Raw genomic sequence first — 23,728 nt, 5'->3', positions numbered from 1 at the left:
AGCTTAGTCAGTTGTATTCCATTCCCAAATCTGGTCACCCAGGGGCGTGCACACATAGACACTAGGTGGTGCTAAAGCACTAGGAAGTTTGCCCTCTATCAAAGAAAATGCCCTTTTGAAACTCGTTTTTTTTTATTATTATTATTAATATTATTAAGATTTTACTGAGGTCGGTTTTGAAATGATCTTTTGAAAACCTGAGCCATTAAAAACGACTGAAACAATGCCCCGAAATGACCGACCTACTTGCGCACACCCGACCAGCCTCTCTCTCTTCCTTTGTCACGTGAACTCGCTCGGTCGCCCGCAGGGCATGCCAGATGCGCAGCATCATAGCAGTTTTCAGATAGCAGGAACGGTCGCTGACAGGCTGCTTCTCCCGTGCCCCATTAGCCAGGTAATATACAGATCAAGCAGAATCATTTTGTTGTGCATTAAAATGTCTCATTCAGCAGCACCAAACACGCATTTTGCCGACTGGTCACCTGATAAACTAGTTGTCTCCTTGTAAGATGCTATTTTACTTTTTATGTTTTGTATCCATATTTTTTTATCTTAAGTGTATACATTAGTCTATTTTATTGCATGACGTATACCCACAGTTTTTAGATATTTTTATAATTTTATTTACCTATTCCATATTATATGTTTCATGTTGCACGATTGTACCATAAAAAATTCCTAGTTTGTGAACTCCTTCACCAACAATGGCAATAAACCTGATTCTGATTCTGAAAGTTTTACACTGTAGCCCAAGTCAATGACAGATAACGTGAGGACGACCACATAGGCTACAAATAATGTTGGTAGAGTTTGCAATTGCAAATACGGAAGAGGATTAGGGCCACAGAAAAAAAAAATAAGTTAACTGATTTTTAAATTTTATTTCAGTTTAGTATGGGAAAAAAGTCAGAATGCTGACTTTAATCTCATAATTCTAACTTTTTTCTCATAATTCTGACTTTTTGCTCAGTATTCTGACTTTAATCTCAGAATTCTGACAATAAAAAAGTCCAAACATTTAATCCACGTGACCTCTATGAATGTTTCTTCTTTCATCAACCGCTTCTTTTTCTGTTAAATAATGAAACGTTTTCCAGTCGGCCTGCTGTTCCTGCTGAGCCTCTGAGCCTTTCCTAAAGTCTTTTCTAGGTGACACTTTCTATAAACATGCTTTAATTGTGGCTTTATCCTGGACATTTATGAACTACTATGAAGGTTTAACTTTCACGAAAACTGTAATTCTGTTTAATAAGTTTAGTTTTTATAAAATGAAATATTACTGATATTACAGATAAATTAAAGGAGTGAACAATGAAAGGTTTGGCTGTTATCAGTTGCTTTAAACAGCCCAGAGCTGATCTCTATTTATTCACTGGATTGCTGATTGGCCGAAAAAAGTGAAGCCACCGGCCGCCATCTTGGTACTCCCCACTTCCACAGAGACACGAAATAAAAATCCCTCCCTGTGCAGCATCTGGCTGCTAAAACCAGCAGTTTTCTGTCTGCAGGAAGACTTTCCACTGGTAATTTCCCAGTCAGTGGATGAACTAAGCAATAAATCCATCTATAGCCGATGGATCCTATAGTTTAGTCTGCAGACTAACATTAGTCTGGCTATCTCAGACTGACTGGAAGACACTGACTGAGTTAGACACTGACATTGGGTCTAAAGTTAGAAAATAGAAAGTAGAGGAAATAGAAAGTCATTCACTGAGAAATGTTTATGTAGGAATTTTGTTGTATATCTCATTTGAAAAAGTGAGGTGCTAAAATCCATTGGATGATATATTGAAGGAAAAAAAAACAACTTGACATTTGACCCCTATATAATATATATATAAATAATAATAATAATAATAAATCCAATTTTGTACCGCACTTTTCATTAAGAAAAATCTCAAAGTGCTACACAGTGCAAATAAAATCAAAGATAAAAATCAACCATAAAAATCATGTGGTCAATAAAATCAAAGATAAAAATAAACTAAAAAAAAAAAAAAAAAAATATATATATATATATATATATATATATATATATATATATATATATATATATATATATATATATATATATATATATATATATATATGTGTAGTTTTTTTTCTAGTTATCAGATATATTTACATATCAATGTCATCAATTCATTTATATCACATGTTCATCATCAATTTATCACATTTTGGCTCATCTGTATTATTTTTGCTCCATTAACAAATTAATTTTATTTTGATGAATTTGTATAATATGTTATATTAGATGATTTATAGACTTCATAATGACTACAAAATGTGATGGGCCTATTTTTTTATTCTAAGTTAAAGTTAATCTACTGATGCTATGAAACAGCCAGTCTGACAAAGTGATGAATTTATCTTTATTTTAAAAGTCCCCCTGAAAATGAGAACATCATCGTTGTTTGATGCTGCAACACACGGATTGTTTACATTCTGACCACTCTAACTAGGGAGTACCAATATGGCGGCCGGTGGCTTGACTTCCACCCCGTGCTACCAATAGACAATCAGCGATCCAGTGAATAAATCCAGATAGGCTAGCTTTGCACTTCCTGCAGTCGGTTTCCACGGTAACGGCTACATTATATTGTGTCAGTTTATTGAGCGACATGTAGAGTCGCTGCAGCGCTGATCTGAAGGAGCTTCTATTGGGGTTTGGCTGCTTTGAAACGCTCCCAGAGATTCCTCCTGTTTTCCATCACAGCCGGTAAAGAGCAGCAAGGTCAGAACAGACGGATCCAAATCATGACTCAGCTGTGCTCCTCATGCAGGAGGCTTCATCTGTTTGGCCAGAGGGAACCACAGCAGCTCAGCAGAACAAGAGTTCAGGACTCATCTGGAGACGGAGCTGCAGCTGATGGAGGAGGACGGACTGTGGAGTCCGCTCGCTGTGAGACAGGAGGACAGATACATGCTGGACCCAAACCTGGAGACCAGCGGGGAGGGGGGGAAGGTGTACATCACTGGGAACTGCTACCTCTACAGGAAGTGCAGCAGCACAGAGGGAAACCAGCGTCCATTTAAAAAGATGTAAAGGTCTGGTTTCTAGAAAATATCATTCTAGAAGCAAATAAAGCTTTGCTGCTGCCATCTGATCACACCTGTTTGTTTTCTGGTTATTTATAAACCATCAGCATCTGATTTTCTGTTAATAAGTCGATAAATGTGGGATCCATGTTAAAGGAGCAGCAGAGAGGCAGCCGCAGCTGGAGACGTCCTGACCAGGAATCCCAGACTGGATCCTGTTATTCCTGCTCATACTTCCATCCTGATGGAAGCTGGTCTGTAAATTACCTTTCAAAATAAAAGATTAAATAAAAAATAAGTTAAAAAAAAACTCCTGACCAGCAGCTCCAGCTATGAGTCTCTCTGGAAGAGCAGCATAGATCAGCAGATACCAGAGCAGAGATGAAATGTCTTCTTCATAAGAAATGCTCTGATATGTCCAGATGTGCTCAGGTTCTGGTTCTGCTCTGTCTGCCTGTTTCCTCCTTCCTCTTCTGTCCTGCAGAGATGATCTGTGGGGGGAATAAAGAGCCACAGATTCATTGAGCCTAATAATATTCCTGATGAAGGAGACCAGTTTTCCATCTCCAGGAATCAGGAATTTTTCATCTCTGCTGCTCCAGACCAGCGGCGCGACTTCCTGCTCTCCACTGGGAAGCGTTACGTACATGAAGCATCAGCAACGTATTTTATCATCTAATGAATTTACTCTGTGACATCACACATCTGATCTTTGAATGTTTGAAGATTTTTGGTAGTTGTTAGTTTCACTCGGCTTCTCTAAAGCCTTAAAGAAATAACATGGTCATCCTGATGGTTATTTGGCTGCTTTGAGTCTTTAATTCTGCTTTATTTTATTTTATTTTTTTATGTTTTTTGTTAATTTAAGATAATAAAAATAAAGTGAGATAAACCTTACATTCTACTCATGGGCATATAAGGACACTTCCTGATCATTATCTAACTGAGAGGCCACAAAGGGGGCGGAGCCTCCCCCACATAGAGGACCATTTCAGGAAGAAAAGAGGAAGCAGAGAGAGGTCTCACTCTGATTAGATTTCTGAAGACTTTCTCACTTTGGGATTTTGTACGGAAGAGGATTAGGGCCACTGAAAAAATAAAAAAAAGTTAACTGATTTTTATTATTTTATTTCAGTTTAACATGGGAAAAAAGTCAGAATTCTGACTTTAATGTCAGAATTCTGAGAAAAAAGTCAGAATTCTTTCTTTTTTCCCATGTTAAACTGAAATAAAATAATAAAAATCTGTTAACTTTTTTTTTTTTTCAGTGGCCCTAATCCTCTTCCGTAATTTGGAGACTGATTTTAGCTGAAGTTTTCCATAGTGGGATGACATCACAGCCTACAACTAAACATGTGACCAATCTGCTCGACACACATGTCTAAACTGGTTCCTCCTGGTTTCTAGGCTGAGCTTCAAATTCTATTCTATTCAGTTTATTTCTATAGCTCCAATTCACATCATGTCATCTCAGGTCACTTTCCAGTTCACCAGATCATCCAGTCAGATTGATTCAAAGTTTTCTATCTAAGGAAAACCAGCTGATTGCATCGACTCATTGACTCTTCAGCAATCCCTCACACTAAGCATGCTTGTAGCGACAGTGGAGAGGAAAAACTCCCTTTGAACAGGAAGAAACCTCCAGCAGAACCAGGCTCAGTGTGAGCGGCCATCTGCTGAGGCCCACTGGGGTTCAAGGAGACAGAAGCAGACAGAAAAATAAGCAAATGGAGCCTTTATACGGGACTCTATTAGTGCCAAAAATCTGTACACATGTCTGTGTCTATGTATGACGTATATGTAATTAGTTTATTCAAGTCTCTAGTTCTGGTTAATTCTTGATACTTTTTTACTGTTAATGTTAGAGTTGGTTAATATGACTTTAAAATCGATTTGAAGTCTGATCTAATAATATTTTCTATCTTTTTTTTTCTTCTTACTTAAAATTTCTAATAAAAAACACCAATTAATTCAAAGGGCAACAAACTCATGCTGTAAAACAATCGTGTCTCACAGTAATGAAATTTAACACTCTAAATGTTGAGCTGTTGTTATCACTCAGTGAGATATTTTATCTGACGTCACTCTGAGCTATGGAAGCCCAAAGACTCCATTAGTGGGGAAAATGTCAATTTCCAAAAAATTAAAACATAAACAGAAAGTTTGATGAATTGCTGAGTTCTATTATATGTAGTTCAGCTGTATTTGTTAGGTACTTATGTCTCTATAAGGTGAATAAGTTAGATGTGCAGGAGCTGCTAATGTCTGTAAGTTTAACGGATTCAACCCATCAGAGACAAACATCAACACAAAAGATGCTCCTTCATTAATCTTAGATAGACATAAGCACACTAGAGATACAGCCAAAATATCTACATAAATATGTTACATCTCTATGTAGATATCTACACATTAACGGAGGCGTTAAAAGAAAAAGTTTTTAATCTTTACATTTTAAATATAGACTCCTTTTGTTTTATTTAAGTTCATTTTCATTTTGTCCTATTTAAAAAACATAAGAAACCATCAAAATAATAAGTTTCATCCAGACAATTCATTTCTATGTGGTTGGACTCGGTGCTGCCCCCACTTGTTGCTCACCACAAACCAAAATAAATAGTTTATCAAGATGATTCAAAGTTAAATGTGACTCTGTGAACATTAGCTATAAAACTAAGACAATGAAGTCTAAGGAAGTTATCATCCAGAATTGTAGAAAAATGTTCCTTTATTAGATTAGAGCAGTAAAGCTTCTGGCCTTAATATTGTTCCCGCATTACTTTCACTTATATACGTTAAGCAGTTTTAAAAATGTTACTTTTACTGGAGTGAAAAGCTGAATTTGATCCTCTAACTTATACCAAAGGGAAGGAAAGCAGCAGGATTTATACTGACGGAATAACATGAATACTTTCCACATGTCCATTACGTGTACAGGTGCACATAAACATTTTTTGGCACTATTGGAACCCCATAAAGCTGTAATTTTAAATTTATATAGGGTGTTGAGGACATTGCGTTTTGCGATCTTTAATGGTCTTTGCTCAGGGACCCAGAGAGCCAGTTTGTGGGGCTCGAACTCACAACCTTTGGAATCCAAACGGTCCAGGGGCGGATTTAGGAAATTTTGGGCCCTAGGCAAAGACAGGCAGGGGGCCCTCTGAACCGAGAAGACAACACATAAAGAGACCCATTCTACAGATATAGAAATGTTAACATCCATTATCTATTCTAGGTTTTGTCCCAATTTAAGATAATAAAATTAAATGGAGCAGAATGTGAAAGAAGGCAAGTCTTTATTTATATACAAAAATGAAAAACAATAACAGTCCAATTATTTTTTTATGCGTTTGTCTCTATTAACTTCTTAATGAGGTAAAAATGAATCCATATATAATTTATGCAAATTACAGTTTCTGTTATCAGTGATGCAAGTTAATACTAATTTGTAAATTCTAAAAACACTGTTTCTTGTTAATTCTTCAGTAAACAAGTCTGTGGTTAAAATATAAACAACTGATAAGAATAAACTTTATCTACATCTCTAAGATCTGTAAAGGCTTCAGTTTTCCCTCAGAGAAAGAATCTTCGCAGTGAGCCATCTTCTGTTGCAGACGATCTTGGTGCAGTCTCATCTCGGGCTGCTCCGCGCAGACTCCCCGAATCCTCCCGCATCCTCCCGCATCCCAGCATCAGACCGACCGAAGCGGAACGAGCGGAGCGACCCATGAAGGCTTCCTCCCCGGGATCACAGGCGTGTTTCCGCGGATTCCTCCCCGCTGCTTCCCCTCCGGTGCGGATGTGAAGTGGGAGTCTGTTCTCCTCCATCTCTGCGCTGCTTCGCGTCCAAAGCTGCTCTCAGCCTCAAAATGGCGGACATCATGGAGCTGGGACCCGCCTATGGTGAGCAGAACTCTGCCTCTCTGTCATCATCATCCGGATGATCAGCGCTGAAGGCAGCAGCTGTTTCTGGGGAAAAGGGTCAGAAATCTGGGCCTAAATCCGCTTTGATTTATCATCAGTAATATTAACATGATTAGAGCGGATCGGTTCAGACCTGTTAAAGGCCGGATTAGCTGTAATCTGGACGGAATATTGAGGAACAGATTAATTATCTTTGGATGTTAAATTAATGATTGAATATTATTTTAATTGTGACGTGATCATCCTTTAGAATCTCGCCCACGGCTGCCAATCAAAGCCACAACAATAGTGATAAAAACAGGGCGCGTTCCGGTGCGTGCGCGCGCGTGCCAGTAACGGGTGGGTAGGGGCTGACGTCATGTCTGATCCCTGCGACAGAGAACGGGCAGCATCTGTCCTGAGAAAACATCTCTGTCCCGGTCCGGTCCGGTCCTGTCCGGTCCGGTTCGGTGGCCTGATCCAGAACCGGTTCCAGAAGGCCTCATGAGGGGAAAATAAATCAAAATAATAAAGAGACCAAGCAGCAGCAGCAGTTTATCGTTTCTAGATGAATGAATTCTAGACCCTGAGCGAACAGATTGAAACTCTAATCCTGACGTTTAAAGCTGAATTTAATTTCTAAATAATTGCTGAAGAAAATCGGAAAAATTAAATATGAATTTGGCCAAAAGTGCGACACTGATTTAAATTGATTTAAACTGCAGAAACTGATCAACAAAATAAAAAGCTCTTAAAATATGTTAATAAGATGATCTTCACATTTAATTAGTAGGTATTCCTAATTACTTATTATAAAGTTGAAAAACTTTGATGGAGTTTTTTTAAACATAAATAATAATCTTATCCTTTTGGTAAACTATCTAATCTACCTGCTGAACATTAACCCTCGCTGGAATCTGGATTAGGGAGATCTAAGTTTTTTAGTCTCACATCAAATCCATCTTGAAAGATTCCCACTAATCCGTCCGACCAATGAGCTGCCAGCTGCGTTTTTTTGTGGGCGGGACAACTAGGAATGACGACAGTCAGAAGGGCCTTTCTTTGGCATAACAAACATAGCTACGCTGGATTCTATTCAGTCTATTTCTATAGCTCCAATTCACATCATGTCATCTCAGGTCACTTTATAGATCCAGATCAACCAGATCATCCAGTCAGATTGATTCAAAGTTTTCTATCTAAGGAAAACCAGCTGATTGCATCGACTCATTGACTCTTCAGCAATCCCTCACACTAAGCATGCTTGTAGCGACAGTGGAGAGGAAAAACTCCCTTTGAACAGGAAGAAACCTCCAGCAGAACCAGGCTCAGTGTGAGCGGCCATCTGCTGAGGCCCACTGGGGTTCAAGGAGACAGAAGCAGACATAGAAAAAGAAGCATAGATACAAAAGGCAACTGTCAACCAGCTCCACAGGCGGCCCCGTCCAGGAAACACACAGCCAGGCAGACGAGCTCCGAGCCAGCTCCCATGTCAGAGGATGAAGAGAGCACATCCAGTTAGTCACAGTCAGAGAAACAGGACTACACTGGAAAACAGGCCAAGCTCCAACATCTAGAAACAAAGGTGTTGATGGCAGCAGCACAGCTGATATTTTTCTCCAGGATGGAGTCACAGCCAAACAGGAACAGACCAGATGAAGCTACTATGAGAAAAAGCAGAGAGAGCAGAACGTTAGAGATTGAACTAACAGATTCTGCAGAGTGGGAGAATAGAGATAGAATGAAGCAGAATGATGAAAAAGGGGTCCCTATGTCCTCCAGCAGTCTAAGCCTATAGCAGCAGAACTATAGAGATAGATCAGGATAACCTGAGCCACTCTAACTAGAAGCTTTATCAAAAAGGAAAGTTTTAAGCCTAGCCTTAAAAGTAGACAGGGTGTCTCTGGAGGACTCAGCTGTCGGTTTCTTGTTTAAAAACAAGCACTTTGTTTATTTGTAGATGAAAGCGTATTATGGGAGGCGGGTTCTAGCTGGTACGTCACCCAATCAGCTGGTAGTATTTTACTAAACGTCCCTCCTTTTCAGGGACTGACTGAATGGCAGCCATCTTAGATTGATAACAGAACTCATCAATCTGACTCCTGCCAGGTTAGCTGAAAGACACTCAGTCAAGAAATACTGGCCTAGATATTCATTACTGCCATGTATTATGCTTCCAGTTGAGGGGCCATGAGAGGAGGCGTTCTACAGGGGCCCCTGGCTTCCTTTGGCCCCTGGCTGCAACCACTCAGACTGAAAAAGCTGCTTGTTTGTGATAACATTTGATCCATCCCATTAACTGCCTCCATCTCTGAAGCCATTAAACTGGAGGCACTGAGTCGGCATGGTAACTGCAGCCTGACGCCCCCTGCTGGCTGCTCCACCTGCCAGTTTCCTCCACAGATGAGGAAAAATGGTTTCCAGTTTTCAGATGTAAGGTGTGTGAAAATCTGCTGCCGGTTTCTGAACAATCAGCTTCTGAAAAGGATCCAGGCGTCTGGATCAGATCGTTTTGGAAAAACATTATTTCCCATCTGGAACTTCAGGAGTTTTATTTTATGCTAAATCAAAAGAAGATGTGGGATTAAAAAAGGGAATCCTTGGAGATCATCGAACCCAGCGGACTGTTAGACCCCCCCCCTGCATGCATGCGCCTGTGTGTGCGTTGCCGAGCACCGAGCCGATCTGCCTCCAGCTCTGTCCAAACAGGACATCATCCTCTGAGTCTGAATGAAAGCCGGAAGCAGGAGGAAGGAGGCGTTAATGGCCGCCGCTCCCCTGGTCTTCTGGGAGCAGAATGATTGCAGCCAAGCAGCAAATCTGCTGCGCCACATTTCTTCCCCTTAAAGTGGAGCGTTCTGGTTTAAGGTGTTGAACTATGGTTGGTCTGAAGCTTCAGATTCTCTGCATTCTGCGGTCAGACGGCGGCGGCGCTCGGTGAAGCTGCGTCAGAGCGTCTCCTGGGACTCATCAGGACAACAATGCTGCTCTGTTTGCTGCAAACAAAGGCCTCTTCTCCTCCTCCTCTTCTCCTCCTCCTCTTCCTCAGCCAGGGATCAGCTCACTACAGCAAAGTGCTCTAAAATACTCTGGCATTTGAAAAAAGTTCAAATCAATCCACTGGACTTTCAGTCTAACATGGGAAAAAAGTCAGAATTCTGACTTTTTTCTCAGAATTCTGACAGCTAACAAACGTGTTAGCATCAAGCCATAGCCATGTCTGTTTTAGAGACTAGCTCTCTGGTTTTAATCACCTTCTGTTCCTCCGTTAATTAGGGCACGTAAAAAGTTGCCTAATTCCATCATTTTCCACCAATGAGTCACTGGCCGCCTCAAACATCTCACATCTTTGTCAGTGAAGCTGAGTGCTCCACATCTCTGCCTTCATGGAGCCCATCTACATTAAGATCCAACATTCTGAGATTTAAGTCAGAATTCTGACTTTTTTCCCATATTAAACTGAAAGAAATTATTAAAATCAGTTAACCTTTATTTTTTTTTTCAGTGGCCCTAATCCTCTTCCGTAGAATTTCCTGGAATTTGTTTTGATTGTTTTTGATTGATTGACTTTATTGATCTCACAGAAATGTACTCGTTACATCAGCTCTAATAGTTAACGCAGAAGAAGAAGGAGGCGGCAAACGGCAGATAATAATAATAGCGAACATATTCTGCCGGCAGGTTTCTACATTTTAAGTTAATTTAGGCTTTAAAGTTGTAGGGAAGCGGCTGTTCCAAACGTTGCTTTTTCCAATTCTCCCGAGTGGTTCCCGACTTTACACGAGTCAATAGTGTGAATGAGATTGGTCGATTATCAAGGGGGCGGGACTGTTATGGCGGAAGGCTCACAAGCAGGTTTGGTTGCGAGCCTTCCGGTTTGTGGGAAGCATCTTGCTAACCAGTTAGCAACTTAGGCTACGTTCACACTGCAGCCTGAAGTGACCCAATTCCGATTTTTTTGCCCATATGTGACCTGTATCTGATCTTTTTATGACAGTCTGAACGACACGGATCGGATTTTTTCAAATGCGACCCAGACCACTTGGATATGTGGTCCTGAATCCGATACGTATCTGATCTTTTCAAATGCGACCTGTGTCTGTACGGCCAGGTCGCATTCATCCGACCTACACGTCATTTATACTTGACAAATGTTACTAAACGTTACTAATCTGCGTCCTACTAAGCAGAGGCAGGAAAAACTAACAACCATTGCGGAAGATAACACAGAGAGCAGTCAATGGAGAGAAAGTGAGGTTGCTTAATTCATATTTGGAAAGATAGCTCGATTCAGATCAAACTCGAAGGGTCTTACCGGAACCTCTCTTTCTTTTTGATCTTCTTAAAAAGATTCCGTTCGTAATGTGCCTGCTCCTGTTGGAGAAGGACTTAAAGAACGCAATATACGCTGCGGTATTACGAGTCATGTTTACTTCCACAAACACTGAGGACGCTTGCTACATGTGACGTCATCGCGTCCTCGAGTGCGCATGCGGGACACTTCGGTTGAACGCTTTCAGTTCACACAGTAGATCACATACAAGTCGCATATACTTGGAAGTGTGAACGGACACGCAAAAAAATCCGATTTCACAAAAAAATCGGAATTGAGCATTAAGGCCTGCAGTGTGAACGTAGCCTTAGTGCTAGTAGGTTCCCAATGGGAAATTCCATTGGGACCAAGTAGCACTAAATTGGTGAATTAAAACTAAAACAGCAGAAGCAGCTGGTTTCCATATAAAGTCAACGATTGACGCGCATCAAGGAGCAGCAAAAGGTCCTGCAGCGCGTTTAGAGCAGCAGGAGCAGCTTAAATTAACTTCGAATGTAGAAACCTGCCGGCAGAATATGTTGGCTTTTATTATCCTGCTGCCTGCAGTTTGTAGCACAGACCTGAAAAACGCTAACATCTACTTCCAGCCGCCACCAACAGGAGGGGAAAACCCCCAAGAGGCGAGCGGGCCTGAGGCAGCTGCTGCTGGGGATTCCCAGTGACAGCGCAGCGCCGGTACGTGGGGGTCTGAGCGGCTCCCACAGAGAAATAATCTTTGAAGGCAGGATGGTAATCTGGATGAACTGACTGCACAGACCATGTTTTCAGGAGGGCTTTCTCACTTCAACATAGATTCTAACTACTTTCTACCCGCTGATCACAGCTAATATAGCCGGCATTGTTCCAGGCAGGGAAAGGATAGGGTAGCTCCGCCCACCGCGCATCAGACCCACTTTACCGCCGCGCAGCTAGAGCAGCAAAGATGCTTCAGCCGCGCGTCAGAACTAAACTAAGAGCATCAGAAATGAAGCAGCATGCTAGTTTTCGCTGCTCTAGGTGTGAATGTAGCATCAGAAACGATACATTTCAGGGAACGCTACGACCCTTGCCTCGCAACGCTGCCAGTTCTGTTAGCTCTACGCCTGCCGAAGACACAGACGTCCATCCCCGTGAACACTGGGACGCAACTCAATGGGAAAGGAAAGGATTCTGGTTTCAACCGATGCGTATATGGAGGACAAATATGGAGGACCAACTCTGCCATATTTAAGAATAAAGAAATAAATAAACCCTCAATAAATAAATAAGCACACAATTAATTGCCCCAAAAATACAATTAACAAATAAATGTAGGTAGAAATCAAATTATACAGTGAGACATAAATGTATATAACTTTTAATTAGCTTCTTTATTTATTTGCCTTTGTTATAATAACCTTATTTACTATTATAATCTTCAACTTTTTTATTTATTACTTATTTTTGTGCATGTTATAGTATTTTTGTCTGGTTTATTTTTCCTTTGTATTTTTTTATTTCTGCCTGTTTTTACATTTCTGTCTGAATTTCTGCCTCATTATGCAAATGAGGAGGGGGGCGTGGCCTATAGCTGTGACACGGATCAAGATGCCATGACCGAAAACATTTGATTGACAGATGAACATTGATTTATGATTGGCTGAATTTAGGTGTTCAGGCTGATGTAGAACTAACTGGCCTGCAGAAGATAACGGAAAAAAAAAACAGATTTAAAGACAGGATAAAAAAAAATAAAGAACCTGATAAAGAGAACATTTATAAACCTGTTTAAGCCAGAATGATTTACTTTAAATACGACTTCCCTACGACTTTTAATAAACAGAGGAGTGATCATAGCGCTCTGCATCAGCAGTGCTCAGTCTGACTCCCTGCCAGCTCCCAGATCAGCTTCTCTGATTGGTCGATGCGGCGCGTCCAGCAGCTAAAGGTCAATGTTTCCGACTCCAGCAGCTGCTGCTTCTGAAATGTCAACATTTGAGCAAAGTTTCCATTGGAAAATTAGGGCATAATTTCTAATATTATTATTAAAGGGCGTAGAATGCATGCGGTACGCATTGCTAGCTAAAAGCCCGATGGCTGCTCACGGCAGCGAGGCAGGTCTGGACTGAACCTCTGGCTCTGAAACGAGGAGAACCGGCCTAAGATGTTTATAGAGAAGATGGCGTCCATCCCAGCGGACCAATCAGACGCTTCTCCTTTCCCTGCTTCCTGTCTGCCAGATGATGGCTGACCATCAGAAAATAAGGTGGGAGGTTTTAGATGGCCCAGGGCCCCTAGGAGCCCCGCCAGAAACAACAACCATTCACACAGAAGCTTAAAGATCCTGAAGAACCCAGAAAAACCCATTTAGACCCAAACCAGTCGCCCCGGTTCTATGGAGGTCCAATAGAACCGAAGGTTTTTATTATTGAATAAATGTTAAAGATTCCTCTAAACTCTGCGGTTCTGTCCGGGTTCTGCTCCAATCTCCCCTCTCTCTCTGTTTCAGCCATGTCTCCGGTGCTGGCGGGCTTCCTCGGTGCCGGTGTTCTGGTTCTGGTGGTGGTGGTTCTGGTTCTGCTCTGGTCGTTCTGTCAGCGCCGCTACCTCCGGGTCACCGGGCGCTACAAGCTGCACGGCGACCGCTACTGCGATGCAGAGGACCCGCCCTATAAGTTCATCCATATGCTGAAGGGCATCAGCATTTACCCAGAATCCCTCAGCGGCAGCAAGAGAATTGTTCGCGGCGTCCGACGAGCCGAGCGACCGGACAGGGACGGCTGCCCCGCCGGCGGCGCCGGAGGCAGGGGGATGGTTCTGGTGGACGCAGAGAACAACATCCTGGACGTCCCCGGCCAGCTGCAGATGAGTCACCTGGTCCTGCCGTCCGGGTCGGGCCAGAACCGGCTGGAGCGGGCGCTTCCGGTCCGCGCCGACTACTGCTGCCTGGACAGCAGCTCGGCCAGCAGCAGCCAGAACAGCAGCAAGACGGCGTCCCCTTTCACCCCCGCCTCCTCCGAGCCAGAACCGGAACCCAACCTGGGCTCCCTCAGCCTCACCGTGGATTACAACTTCCCCAAGAAGGCGCTGGTGGTGACGGTAGTCGGGGCCCGGGGCCTCCCCGCCGTGGACGAGCAGGCCGGCAGCTCCGACCCCTACGTGAAGATGACCATCCTGCCCGAGAAGAAGCACAGGGTGAAGACGCGCGTGCTGAGGAAGACGCTGGACCCCATCTTTGACGAGACCTTCACCTTCTACGGCGTGGCCTACAGCGCGCTGCCTGAGCTCACCCTGCACTTCCTGGTCCTCAGCTTCGACCGCTTCGCCCGCGACGACGTCATCGGTGAGGCCGTGGTGCCGCTGAAGGGCGTGGACCCGAGCACGGGCCGGGTCCACCTGAGCCAGCAGATCACCAAGAGGAACATGCAGGTGAGGAAGGATTCAAAATGAGTCGATGCAATCAGCTGGTTTTCCTTAGAAAACTTTGAATCAATCTGACTGGATGATCTGGTTGATCTGGATCTATAATGTGACCTGAGATGACATGATGTGAATTGGAGCTATAGAAATAAACTGAATAGAATTAAGTTTCATTGTTGTCATGGAAACCTCCTAGAACAGAGCCTCAGGCCCGGTCCTTCTTAAACAGAGACTGTGTCTGACACCGTTTCTCATTTCATAGGAACGTGAGGACGGACTCGTGTCCTCGCCAAGTCTGTTCTAGACTAGAACCCAGAAAAGTCTGGACCCGGGGAGAACGGGACACACAGAATAAATCTGGGTCAACTGGAACAGCAGCGTACTGATGACATCACCACATTTAAAGCTAGTCTGGAGCTGCATTTCACCTCCTGTTATTAATAGAATATAGATAATAATAAATTATGACTTATTTTATTTAGTGGAGGAATAATAATGAACACAGTCAGATAAACACAAATCAATATGAACCTTTTGCTAAGTAAAACAAAATTTATCGCCATCAGAGTCAGCGGTCCTTCACACACGGCTATGCAGAGAGAGGGTTGCTGCAGACGGGCTAAAGTTAGCCCTAGCTGCTGCAGATGGGCTAACGTTAGCCCTAGCTGCTGCAGACGGGCTAAAGTTAGCCCTAGCTGCTGCAGATGGGCTAACGTTAGCCCTAGCTGCTGCAGACGGGCTAAAGTTAGCCCTAGCTGCTGCAGATGGGCTAACGTTAGCCCTAGCTGCTGCAGACGGGCTAACGTTAGCCCTGGCTGCCGTTAGCTTTGGAGCTCCACTGGTTGTCGCGGTGCTCTCAACTTCAGAAATTGTTTTTTTAATAACGCATTAAATCGGTAAATGTTCCATATAGCGACGCTTTAAAGTATAATATTCGCCTCAAATGAATAAAAACGTACTTTTATTGAACAGCAGCAACAGAGAAGAGAACTTTTAGCTTCCAATGGAGCGCTCCATTGAAAGCTGCTGCTGCAGTGCATGCTGGGACAGCTGTCAATCTCAGGAACAGATAAGTCTGCTGTGATGCATGCTGGGTAAAGAGGGCGGGGCGAGAACAACATCCAGATGTTCTCAGTCTGGCGTTCGCGTCTGAAGCTGATGACGCGTCACCAGAACGCTCAAGAACGTAAATTGAGAAAGGGCCTGAACGTCCGCCCTGACCCCTGACCTCTGACCCCTCCATCGCTCTATCGTGACCCAGTTAACTAGCCGTTCGGACAGATCATCACTGCTTCTCGCTCCTCGTTGATCACGTGACTCCGCCTCCTTCCTTGCTGTCTGCGCCATCTTTCTTCTTTTTCGCCCCAAAACAAATCCCATGATACTTTGCAAAGAGCGCTCTTGCAGAGAATCTCAGAATATATCTGCTCATCTAGTGGCCGTGGATGGTCACTACTTTCCAAGGTGCATTGTTGAGCCTCTATGGAGCTCCATGGAGGGGTTAGGATGGACGTTCAGACACAGCCAGTAGGTTATGCTGCAGGGCCTCCATCAGGCTGGTGGCCATGGCGCCCCCATCAGGCTGCTCACTATGGCGCCCCCTTCAGGCTGACGTTTACTGTTTTTCTCTCCTTGTTCTCAGTGCGAGAGCCGCGGGGAGCTGCTGGCGTCTCTCTCCTACCAGCCCGTGTCTCATCGCCTCAGCGTTGTGGTCCTGAAGGCCAGACACCTCCCCAAGATGGACATGACGGGCCTGTCAGCCAGTGAGTACCACCACAACCAGCCTGAAAATAAAGCTAAGAGGACCGTCTGGGAGGATAAAAGACCAGGATCAGTTATTAAAACATCTTCATCTTTGACTAAAATCAGACCTGATCGTAGATCTGCAGATGTTTTTTATCCATCCGTGGACTGAACCTGAGTTGATTATGGAAATTATCGTCAACAATTAATCTGTTAATCGTTAACTGGAGTACAGAGAAACATGCTTTTAGCAGACAGAGCGACCCACTTAGAGCAGGAAGTATGCAGAGTTTGAAAATATATAGAAATATTTTGCATTTAAAGGTATAATGGAGGATTTTTACCAATTAAAAAAAGGGAACGTCAGTTAAAGCTGCAGTCTGTAACATTGAGGAGAGAGCAGACTTCGACTGAAAATTTGAAGAAAAACAGGTTTCACTCCACTCCCCCACCCTCTCTGCTTCACTCATGCCCCACCTCCAAGCTCCACCCCTCTCACAGCATCTGCGCGGCTACCGCATGCGACCAGAAGGGGGGGGGGGGGGGGGGGGGGGATTCAGCGTGTGTGAGCTGTGATTGACACTCCATCAGACGCTCCTCTGGCTGTGATTGGTTGTTTTGACTCGTCCCGAATTATTCTTTCCAGATTGAAATACAGGCAGTAGGCGGGACCAATTGAAGCAGTTTTTTTCACAGGTTACATATCACATGTACTGCTGTCTGGGCAACAGTTTTAGCCAATATGACAAAAAGTGATTTTTAAAAACTTACAGACTTCAGCTTTAAAGGTGTGTGAGAGCGTGCACGAGCCCATTTCTCCTCGGGCACGCTCTGCTGCGTGCGTCGCTCATCCTACTGTCAGACTCGCCACCGTGGAAACGCCTGGAAAATCTGCTCTACTCAGAACTCCTCAAGCAGAAAGGTTTTTAATTTAAAAGCTTCTTTAAGGTTTAGCTGATGATTATTTCAATTATCGATTAATCTGATCAATTGTTTTAACCCTTACAGTAAATATTCTAACATTACTGTTAAATGTATTAATACTGCTACTGATGTATTGCTGGGCGATATATTGAATATGATAGATGTTTCTGGAGTTTTTCCCACGTACGACAAAATGACTCCATCAACCATCGAGTACAGGTTCCCATGACGACATTAAGCCGTCTGCATCTTTATCACTGAGGGTTTTATTTTTCCCCACACACTTTGAACGCATCATGAATCCATTCTCCAAACAGCATGATTTTCTCACAAACTGCAGCAACAGGCAACATGGCGACAGCAGCAGTTTCAGGTGAGCGACATACGGCAGCGGTTTGGGTTTCACGCCGAGGACGTTGGCGCTCATTGGTAGGACCAAAATCCATCGCTGCAAAAGGAAGCAGAACAGATTTATTCCACCACCTAAAACGTCATCGGCTGCAAAATGAAGAATGTTGTAAACGCTGCATGTCAGCGTCACCCCGCCCACTAATTAAAACCTTCAGTCAATCAGCTGTGAGGCCGATGGCGTTGGAATTGTCGTTTGAAAAAGAGATTTCATGTGAGAGAAACAGGAAGAGATGGAGGGAAACTACAGACGCTGTTTATGACGTTATTTACATTTTTAGATGCTCTAATGGATAAATAAAGGTTTGAGTTTAATCTTTTTGAATATCTTCCCTGAACTTTTTTACCAGAATTTTATTTTTCTTCTCTTGTTGCCGCGGCGCCCCCTGGTGAAGCAGCGCCACACTGCATGCCTCCTTACTGTTAGCCGTTAAAAAGCAGCCAATCAGATGACTGCGTCTCAGAGGGAACCGCCATAGTCCCGCCCACCATGACATAAATACAGTAAAGCTAATAAATCGTTATTTAAAGCAACGTTTTTTAAATCCTTCTTCTGCTCTCAGATCCGTACGTGAAGGTGAACGTCTTCTACGGCCGCAAGCGCATCGCCAAGAAGAAGACCCACGTGAAGAAATGCACGCTGAACCCCGTCTTCAACGAGTCCTTCATCTACGACATCCCTCCGGAGCTCCTCCCTGAGATCTCCGTGGAGTTCCTGGTGGTGGACTTCGACCGGACCACCAAGAACGAGGTGCTGGGCCGCCTGCTGCTGGGCCTCCACAGCCCCTCCTCCTCCGGCGCCTCCCACTGGAGGGAGGTGTGTGAAAACCCCCGCCGGCAGATCTCCAAGTGGCACAACCTGAGCGAGTACTGAGGAGGAGGAGGAGGAGCAGAAACCAGCTCCCAGCAGCTGGGACTCCGCCAGTGGAGACAGAGACTCAGTGTACAGCTCACCATCCCCCCCCCCGCGCACACACACACGGCGAGGTCGTCCATCATCTTCATCACGTTTGCAAAAGAAGAAGAAAATTCCTGCAGTTTCATTTAGAAAAGAAGAAAAGATCCTGTCGTCCTCAGAGGGGGCGGGGCTAAGATACAGAAGAAGAAGACCCCGCCCCCTTCTCCCCCTAAGCCACCGGTACCGACCCATTAACGCAGCGCCCGGCATTTAACCGCTCCCCATCAGAACCCGGTCAGAACCTGGTTCTGGTTCTGGTTCTGCCCCTCAGCATGCTCCCTGCTCCTCCTGCTCCAGAACTTTCCAGGATCCTGAGGGACGGTTCCGACCCGTTTAAACCAATTAATGCGGACAGAACCTGAATCCTGAGACCCGTTTTAGTCCCAAATGTTGGTCCTGGAGACTGAAGTAGAGGCCAGATGGGCCGGCCCAGAGACGGAGGACCAGAACCGGGCCGGTTCTGCTCAGCCGGTCCGGTTCTGCTGGTCCGGTTCTGTTAGTCGGGTTCTGCTGATGCTGTTTGCTTCCATCTGCTGCCACTCTGGTACTTTCTGTTGCGGTTCTGGTCTGATGGATAAGTTCCACATCTTTGGGTCGACTGTGTCCCAGTAGAACTGGACCCGGTTCAGTTTCCAGATTCTGAATTTCCAGAATTCTGTTCTGGAGAGAAAAGTTGAAGCGGTTCTGAAAAACCCAAACTGTTTAATTTAGGTTCTGCCGCCTGTCAGTGGTTCTGGTCTCCGGCTCAGCATAAACAGAACCAGCGTCTGGGTCGGTTCTTTAGGTACAAACGGAACCAAACGTCTTTTATTAAATAATCAGAACCGGCTTCCAGATGTTCTGGGCTCTGTAGGTTCTGCTGAACCAAATCTAGTCAGAACCAGAACCAGGTTCTGCTCCTCTGTGACCAACGGATCATTTGCTGCAGAATTAGTCAGAACCAGAGCGACTGGATCAGGAGGGAATAATCAGAACTGAGGCAGAAGAAAAGACGACGTTTATGATCAGTTTGGTTCTGGACCGGAACCAGAAGCTGGGCCTCTGCAGCGGGTCGGTCCAGACCGCGGTTCTGGACCTTCCACTGCTGTGACAAAAAGTTTTTAAATTTAAATAAAACAGTCTGATTATTTTGATTTGAATTTGATATTAAACCAAAGTCCTGGTAAAACTGGTTCTGATCCAGTTTCCTCTCTTTTGGTCAAAAAACTTTGAGCAAAAGTTTTTCTCTATTTTCAATAAATGTTTAAAAACAGGAAACCAATCAGATTTAATCAAAGATGGCCGCCGTCTGCCACAGGTTACCTTTAAATCCACTAGAGGGCGCTCGTCCAGAAACCGTTTCTCTTCTTTTAAATTGGCTTAAAAAAAAGATCAGAGAAAAGGTTCCATTTTCTCAACTGAACCAGGCGGCGGATAGTTTAACGGCTGTTTGCTCAGATCAGCTGATTCTATTCACTTTATTTCTATAGCTCCAATTCACATCCTGTCATCTCAGGTTTATAGAAACAGTTCAACCAGATCATCCAGTCAGATTGATTCAAAGTTTTCTATCTAAGGAAAACCAGCTGATTGCATCGACTCATTGACTCTTCAGCAATCCCTCACACTAAGCATGCTTGTAGCGACAGTGGAGAGGAAAAACTCCCTTTGAACAGGAAGAAACCTCCAGCAGAACCAGGCTCAGTGTGAGCGGCCATCTGCTGAGGCCCACTGGGGTTCAAGGAGACAGAAGCAGACATAGAAAAAGAAGCATAGATACAAAAGGCAACCAGCTCCACAGGCGGCCCCGTCCAGGAAACACACAGCCAGGCAGACGAGCTCCGAGCCAGCTCCCATGTCAGAGGATGAAGAGAGCACATCCAGTTAGTCACAGTCAGAGAAACAGGACTACACTGGAAAACAGGCCAAGCTCCAACATCTAGAAACAAAGGTGTTGATGGCAGCAGCACAGCTGATATTTCTCTCCAGGATGGAGTCACAGCCAAACAGGAACAGACCAGATGAAGCTACTATGAGAAAAAGCAGAGAGAGCAGAACGTTAGAGATTGAACTAACAGATTCTGCAGAGTGGGAGAATAGAGATAGAATGAAGCAGAATGATGAAAAAGGGATCCCTATGTCCTCCAGCAGTGTAAGCCTATAGCAGCAGAACTATAGAGATAGAACGGGATAACCTGAGCCACTCTAACTAGAAGCTTTATCAAAAAGGAAAGTTTTTGATCATTCCTGAAAAGGAAGGAAAAGCTAATCTAAGACGGAACGTAAATGTTTGATCAGTAGAACCATCCGAGCCGCTCAGATGGAAGCAAACAGCTTCGTCTGTCCTCTGCTTCACGTCTCCGTTTCCTCCTTTATCCACGCCCGCCCTCCGATCAGCCAGCAGATGGCGCCGCTTTCTGCTCGTTCTTCCCACATGTTTGAAGTTTGTTGTGACTGAGAGGATTTCTAGAAAGCACACGTTAGCCTGAGATTACAGTTAATCCACCTTAATCTCCGCAGCTCCTTCTGGACTGAAGACTTTAACCGGAGTGAAGCTGCCCCCCGGCAGCCTAATCTCCATGGACGCCCTTGGATCTCGGAGCTTCCCTGCAGATTGTAGATTTGTACAGATGTGAAAATGATTGCTGGTTCCCTTCCTGTCTCCTGTCCCCAGAGCTTTAGTGTGTTTGAGCGCCCCCTGCTGTAGCCCTGGATGCTAACCTCTGTGTTGGGTTTGTAACACTCGGTGGACGTCCAAATAAAAACAAGTGAGCTATGAGGGGCGTCTCCGCGTCTTTTCTTCTTCTGTAGCTCCTGCAGCAGCTGGACGTGGCCTTGGAGGCCCGCTCTGTCATTTCAGAACCTTTTCCTCCTCCATGTATCGATCATGTTATGTTCAACTGATTATCATCATTTTCCAGCATGGATCCAGTTTTTTCCACCTCGTTCAGATTTGTAAAAAGTTCAGATTGAAGGTTTTATGTGTTTTAGAATAAAATAATGTCAAACATCAGCTGCTCCTGCAGAGGAAAACGATTTAAATCATCTTAGAGTTTTTTCCATCGTCTGTTTGGATTAAAGGAAAACAGGTGAGGAGCTGCAGCTGCTGGATGGACCTTCATCAGGTGCGTACGTCAGTTTCTCTAATCTGTTGGATTAGCAGAACATCTAGTAGAGATGGACCAACATCAGTCTAACTGATCCCTGATATGCGCTGCCAATATTTGGGCCTGATTCTTATTGCTTTCTCTTCCTCCTTACATGATAGAAGTCCAACATGTTCAGATGTAAACATAATATATCAAATATTGCATAATATAAACTATTTATATTATATTTATATACTTTAAATCTCTCATACTAGGACTTTTATTGTATAGTTATTCTAATTTTAGCTGTTTATTCTTCTATCGATTGCTATCAATAAATAAACCAAGAAAAACTCCAACATTGTCATTAAATGATGCAGTTACACCGGCCCACCTCTAGAGGCCAGTGTAGTGCAGATCTAATGTTTTCAGTAGGGAGTATTTTGGAGGCAGCCATCATAGACATTTATTTTTTCAATAGAATTTTATTTGTTTGTGCAGAGAACTTTCCAGAGCAACCATGTTGCACTATAGGTATTCTTAACAACCATTTTTAATAGAATAAATTCAGATGTTTAGCAGTCAAGTAAATGTCCTCATTTTGTACAAAACAAGAAACAATAAGGAAGAAAGAGAAGAAAAAAAATGAAATGGTAAATCTATTAAATAAAAGTTAACACTAGGGAGAAACAGCGCTCTAAATAAGAAGATTAAAAAGGACACAGGCTTCTAGGAGTCTTTGAGAAATCATAGATAATTACTTTAATAATAACTTAAAATTCATTAAATGTAGATATCAGTGGATTTAAATATAATTAATTTGTAGAATGATTATTGATAAAAGTAGGTAATGATAATGTAAAATATGTTTGCCCCAGAGCTCAAACCTGAAAGAATTTTGTCCACTTTACCTTTTATTTATACATTATAGATGTTTAAATAGATCCGTCTATTAATTAGCAAAGGCTGAAGGAAAGTCTAGTTAGTCTTTATTTAGAAAATAGGAATATTGAGCTAATTCCTGATGGAACAGTGTAGATTGACCCTGAGGTTCTGGTGCCTTTCGGCCACCCCTCAATGTACATCTGTTATTGACGGGCCCGACCCCCAGCCATCAGTGCCGCATCCCAACACCACAGTCCGAAATCTAAATGGAATCTTAATTTGAAAAAATCATCATCATTCAGTTTAGTATTTTAATGACACTTCTTCTTGTTTTATTTATTTTCTTTGCAGCATTATTTAAGACTGTGACAAAGAAGTTTGTAAAACAAAGATTAAACTTACCTGATTAGCTTTGTCGCTCGAACCACTCAGTCCAGACGGCATCTTTTTGTGAACGGACGCAGAATTTACTTTGCTGTCATGGGAAAGTTTTTCGTTTTATAAAATGTCTGCTTATTTTTATATAAATTAACAAATTCTGGAATGATGATAAGTGGCAGTTCCAGTGTAAATGTGTTTAAAGTAATATTTTTCATAGGATCTTACCAAAACAAGACAAAATCCCGAGTAGTTGGAGTTCCCACAGTCCCTGAATGCGACATGGAACGGGACATCTCTCCAGCGACTGAAAAAGGAATTTGAAACTAAGAGAAATACAAACGGAAAGAAATTGATTTATATCTTAAAATATAAAATTGCAATAAATAAAAGAAATAAATAAAATAATTAAAATACTGAACTAAATAATGAGTTTTTTCAAGCAGTTTCTCAGGTTTTAGACTATGACTTGATTCAATATCAACTTCTATTTTTCTGATTTCAACTTTAGATTTTTTAGTTTGGAGTAAGATTTATAAGTTTACAAACATTTTGACCCATTTCTAACTCCATACATTCTCTTCATGGTGGCTCTGAAGTTCAGTTTTTGTGACGTGCATAAGAGGTTTTATAGGCATTGCCTCATATTTCTACACAGTAACTCCAGTAAGGTGATATAAATGCAGAATATGAAGTGCAGCATAA

The 23,728-nt window shown here is 43.1% G+C and overlaps 1 protein-coding gene across 1 annotated transcript; it reads left to right on the top strand.

Moving 5' to 3' along the window:
• Window positions 1-6,682: 6,682 nt before the first annotated feature.
• On the top strand, window positions 6,683-18,712 carry LOC119780640 (synaptotagmin-11-like). The gene is made up of 4 exons (XM_038280744.1): window positions 6,683-6,948; window positions 13,749-14,668; window positions 16,302-16,422; window positions 18,298-18,712. Exons 1-4 carry the CDS (start codon window positions 6,915-6,917, stop codon window positions 18,606-18,608), a joined length of 1,386 nt encoding a protein of 461 aa, XP_038136672.1. The 5' UTR covers window positions 6,683-6,914; the 3' UTR covers window positions 18,609-18,712.
• Window positions 18,713-23,728: the final 5,016 nt, after the last annotated feature.

The sequence above is a fragment of the Cyprinodon tularosa genome, unplaced genomic scaffold (assembly GCF_016077235.1).
Source record: "Cyprinodon tularosa strain WSP-4 unplaced genomic scaffold, ASM1607723v1 ctg1630, whole genome shotgun sequence".
Lineage (NCBI taxonomy): Eukaryota > Metazoa > Chordata > Actinopteri > Cyprinodontiformes > Cyprinodontidae > Cyprinodon > Cyprinodon tularosa.
The sequence above is the reverse complement of the archived record's forward strand: the minus strand, read 5'-3'. Positions and strand labels throughout refer to the sequence as shown.

Excerpts from the sequence above, each read along its gene's own strand:
- LOC119780640 (XM_038280744.1), top strand. The coding sequence starts at position 6,915 with ATGGCGGACATCATGGAGCTGGGACCCGCCTATG. Across the intron at positions 6,949-13,748 it reads GGAGCTGGGACCCGCCTATG|CCATGTCTCCGGTGCTGGCG; the intron begins GTGAGCAGAACT and ends TCTCTGTTTCAG. Across the intron at positions 14,669-16,301 it reads TCACCAAGAGGAACATGCAG|TGCGAGAGCCGCGGGGAGCT; the intron begins GTGAGGAAGGAT and ends CCTTGTTCTCAG.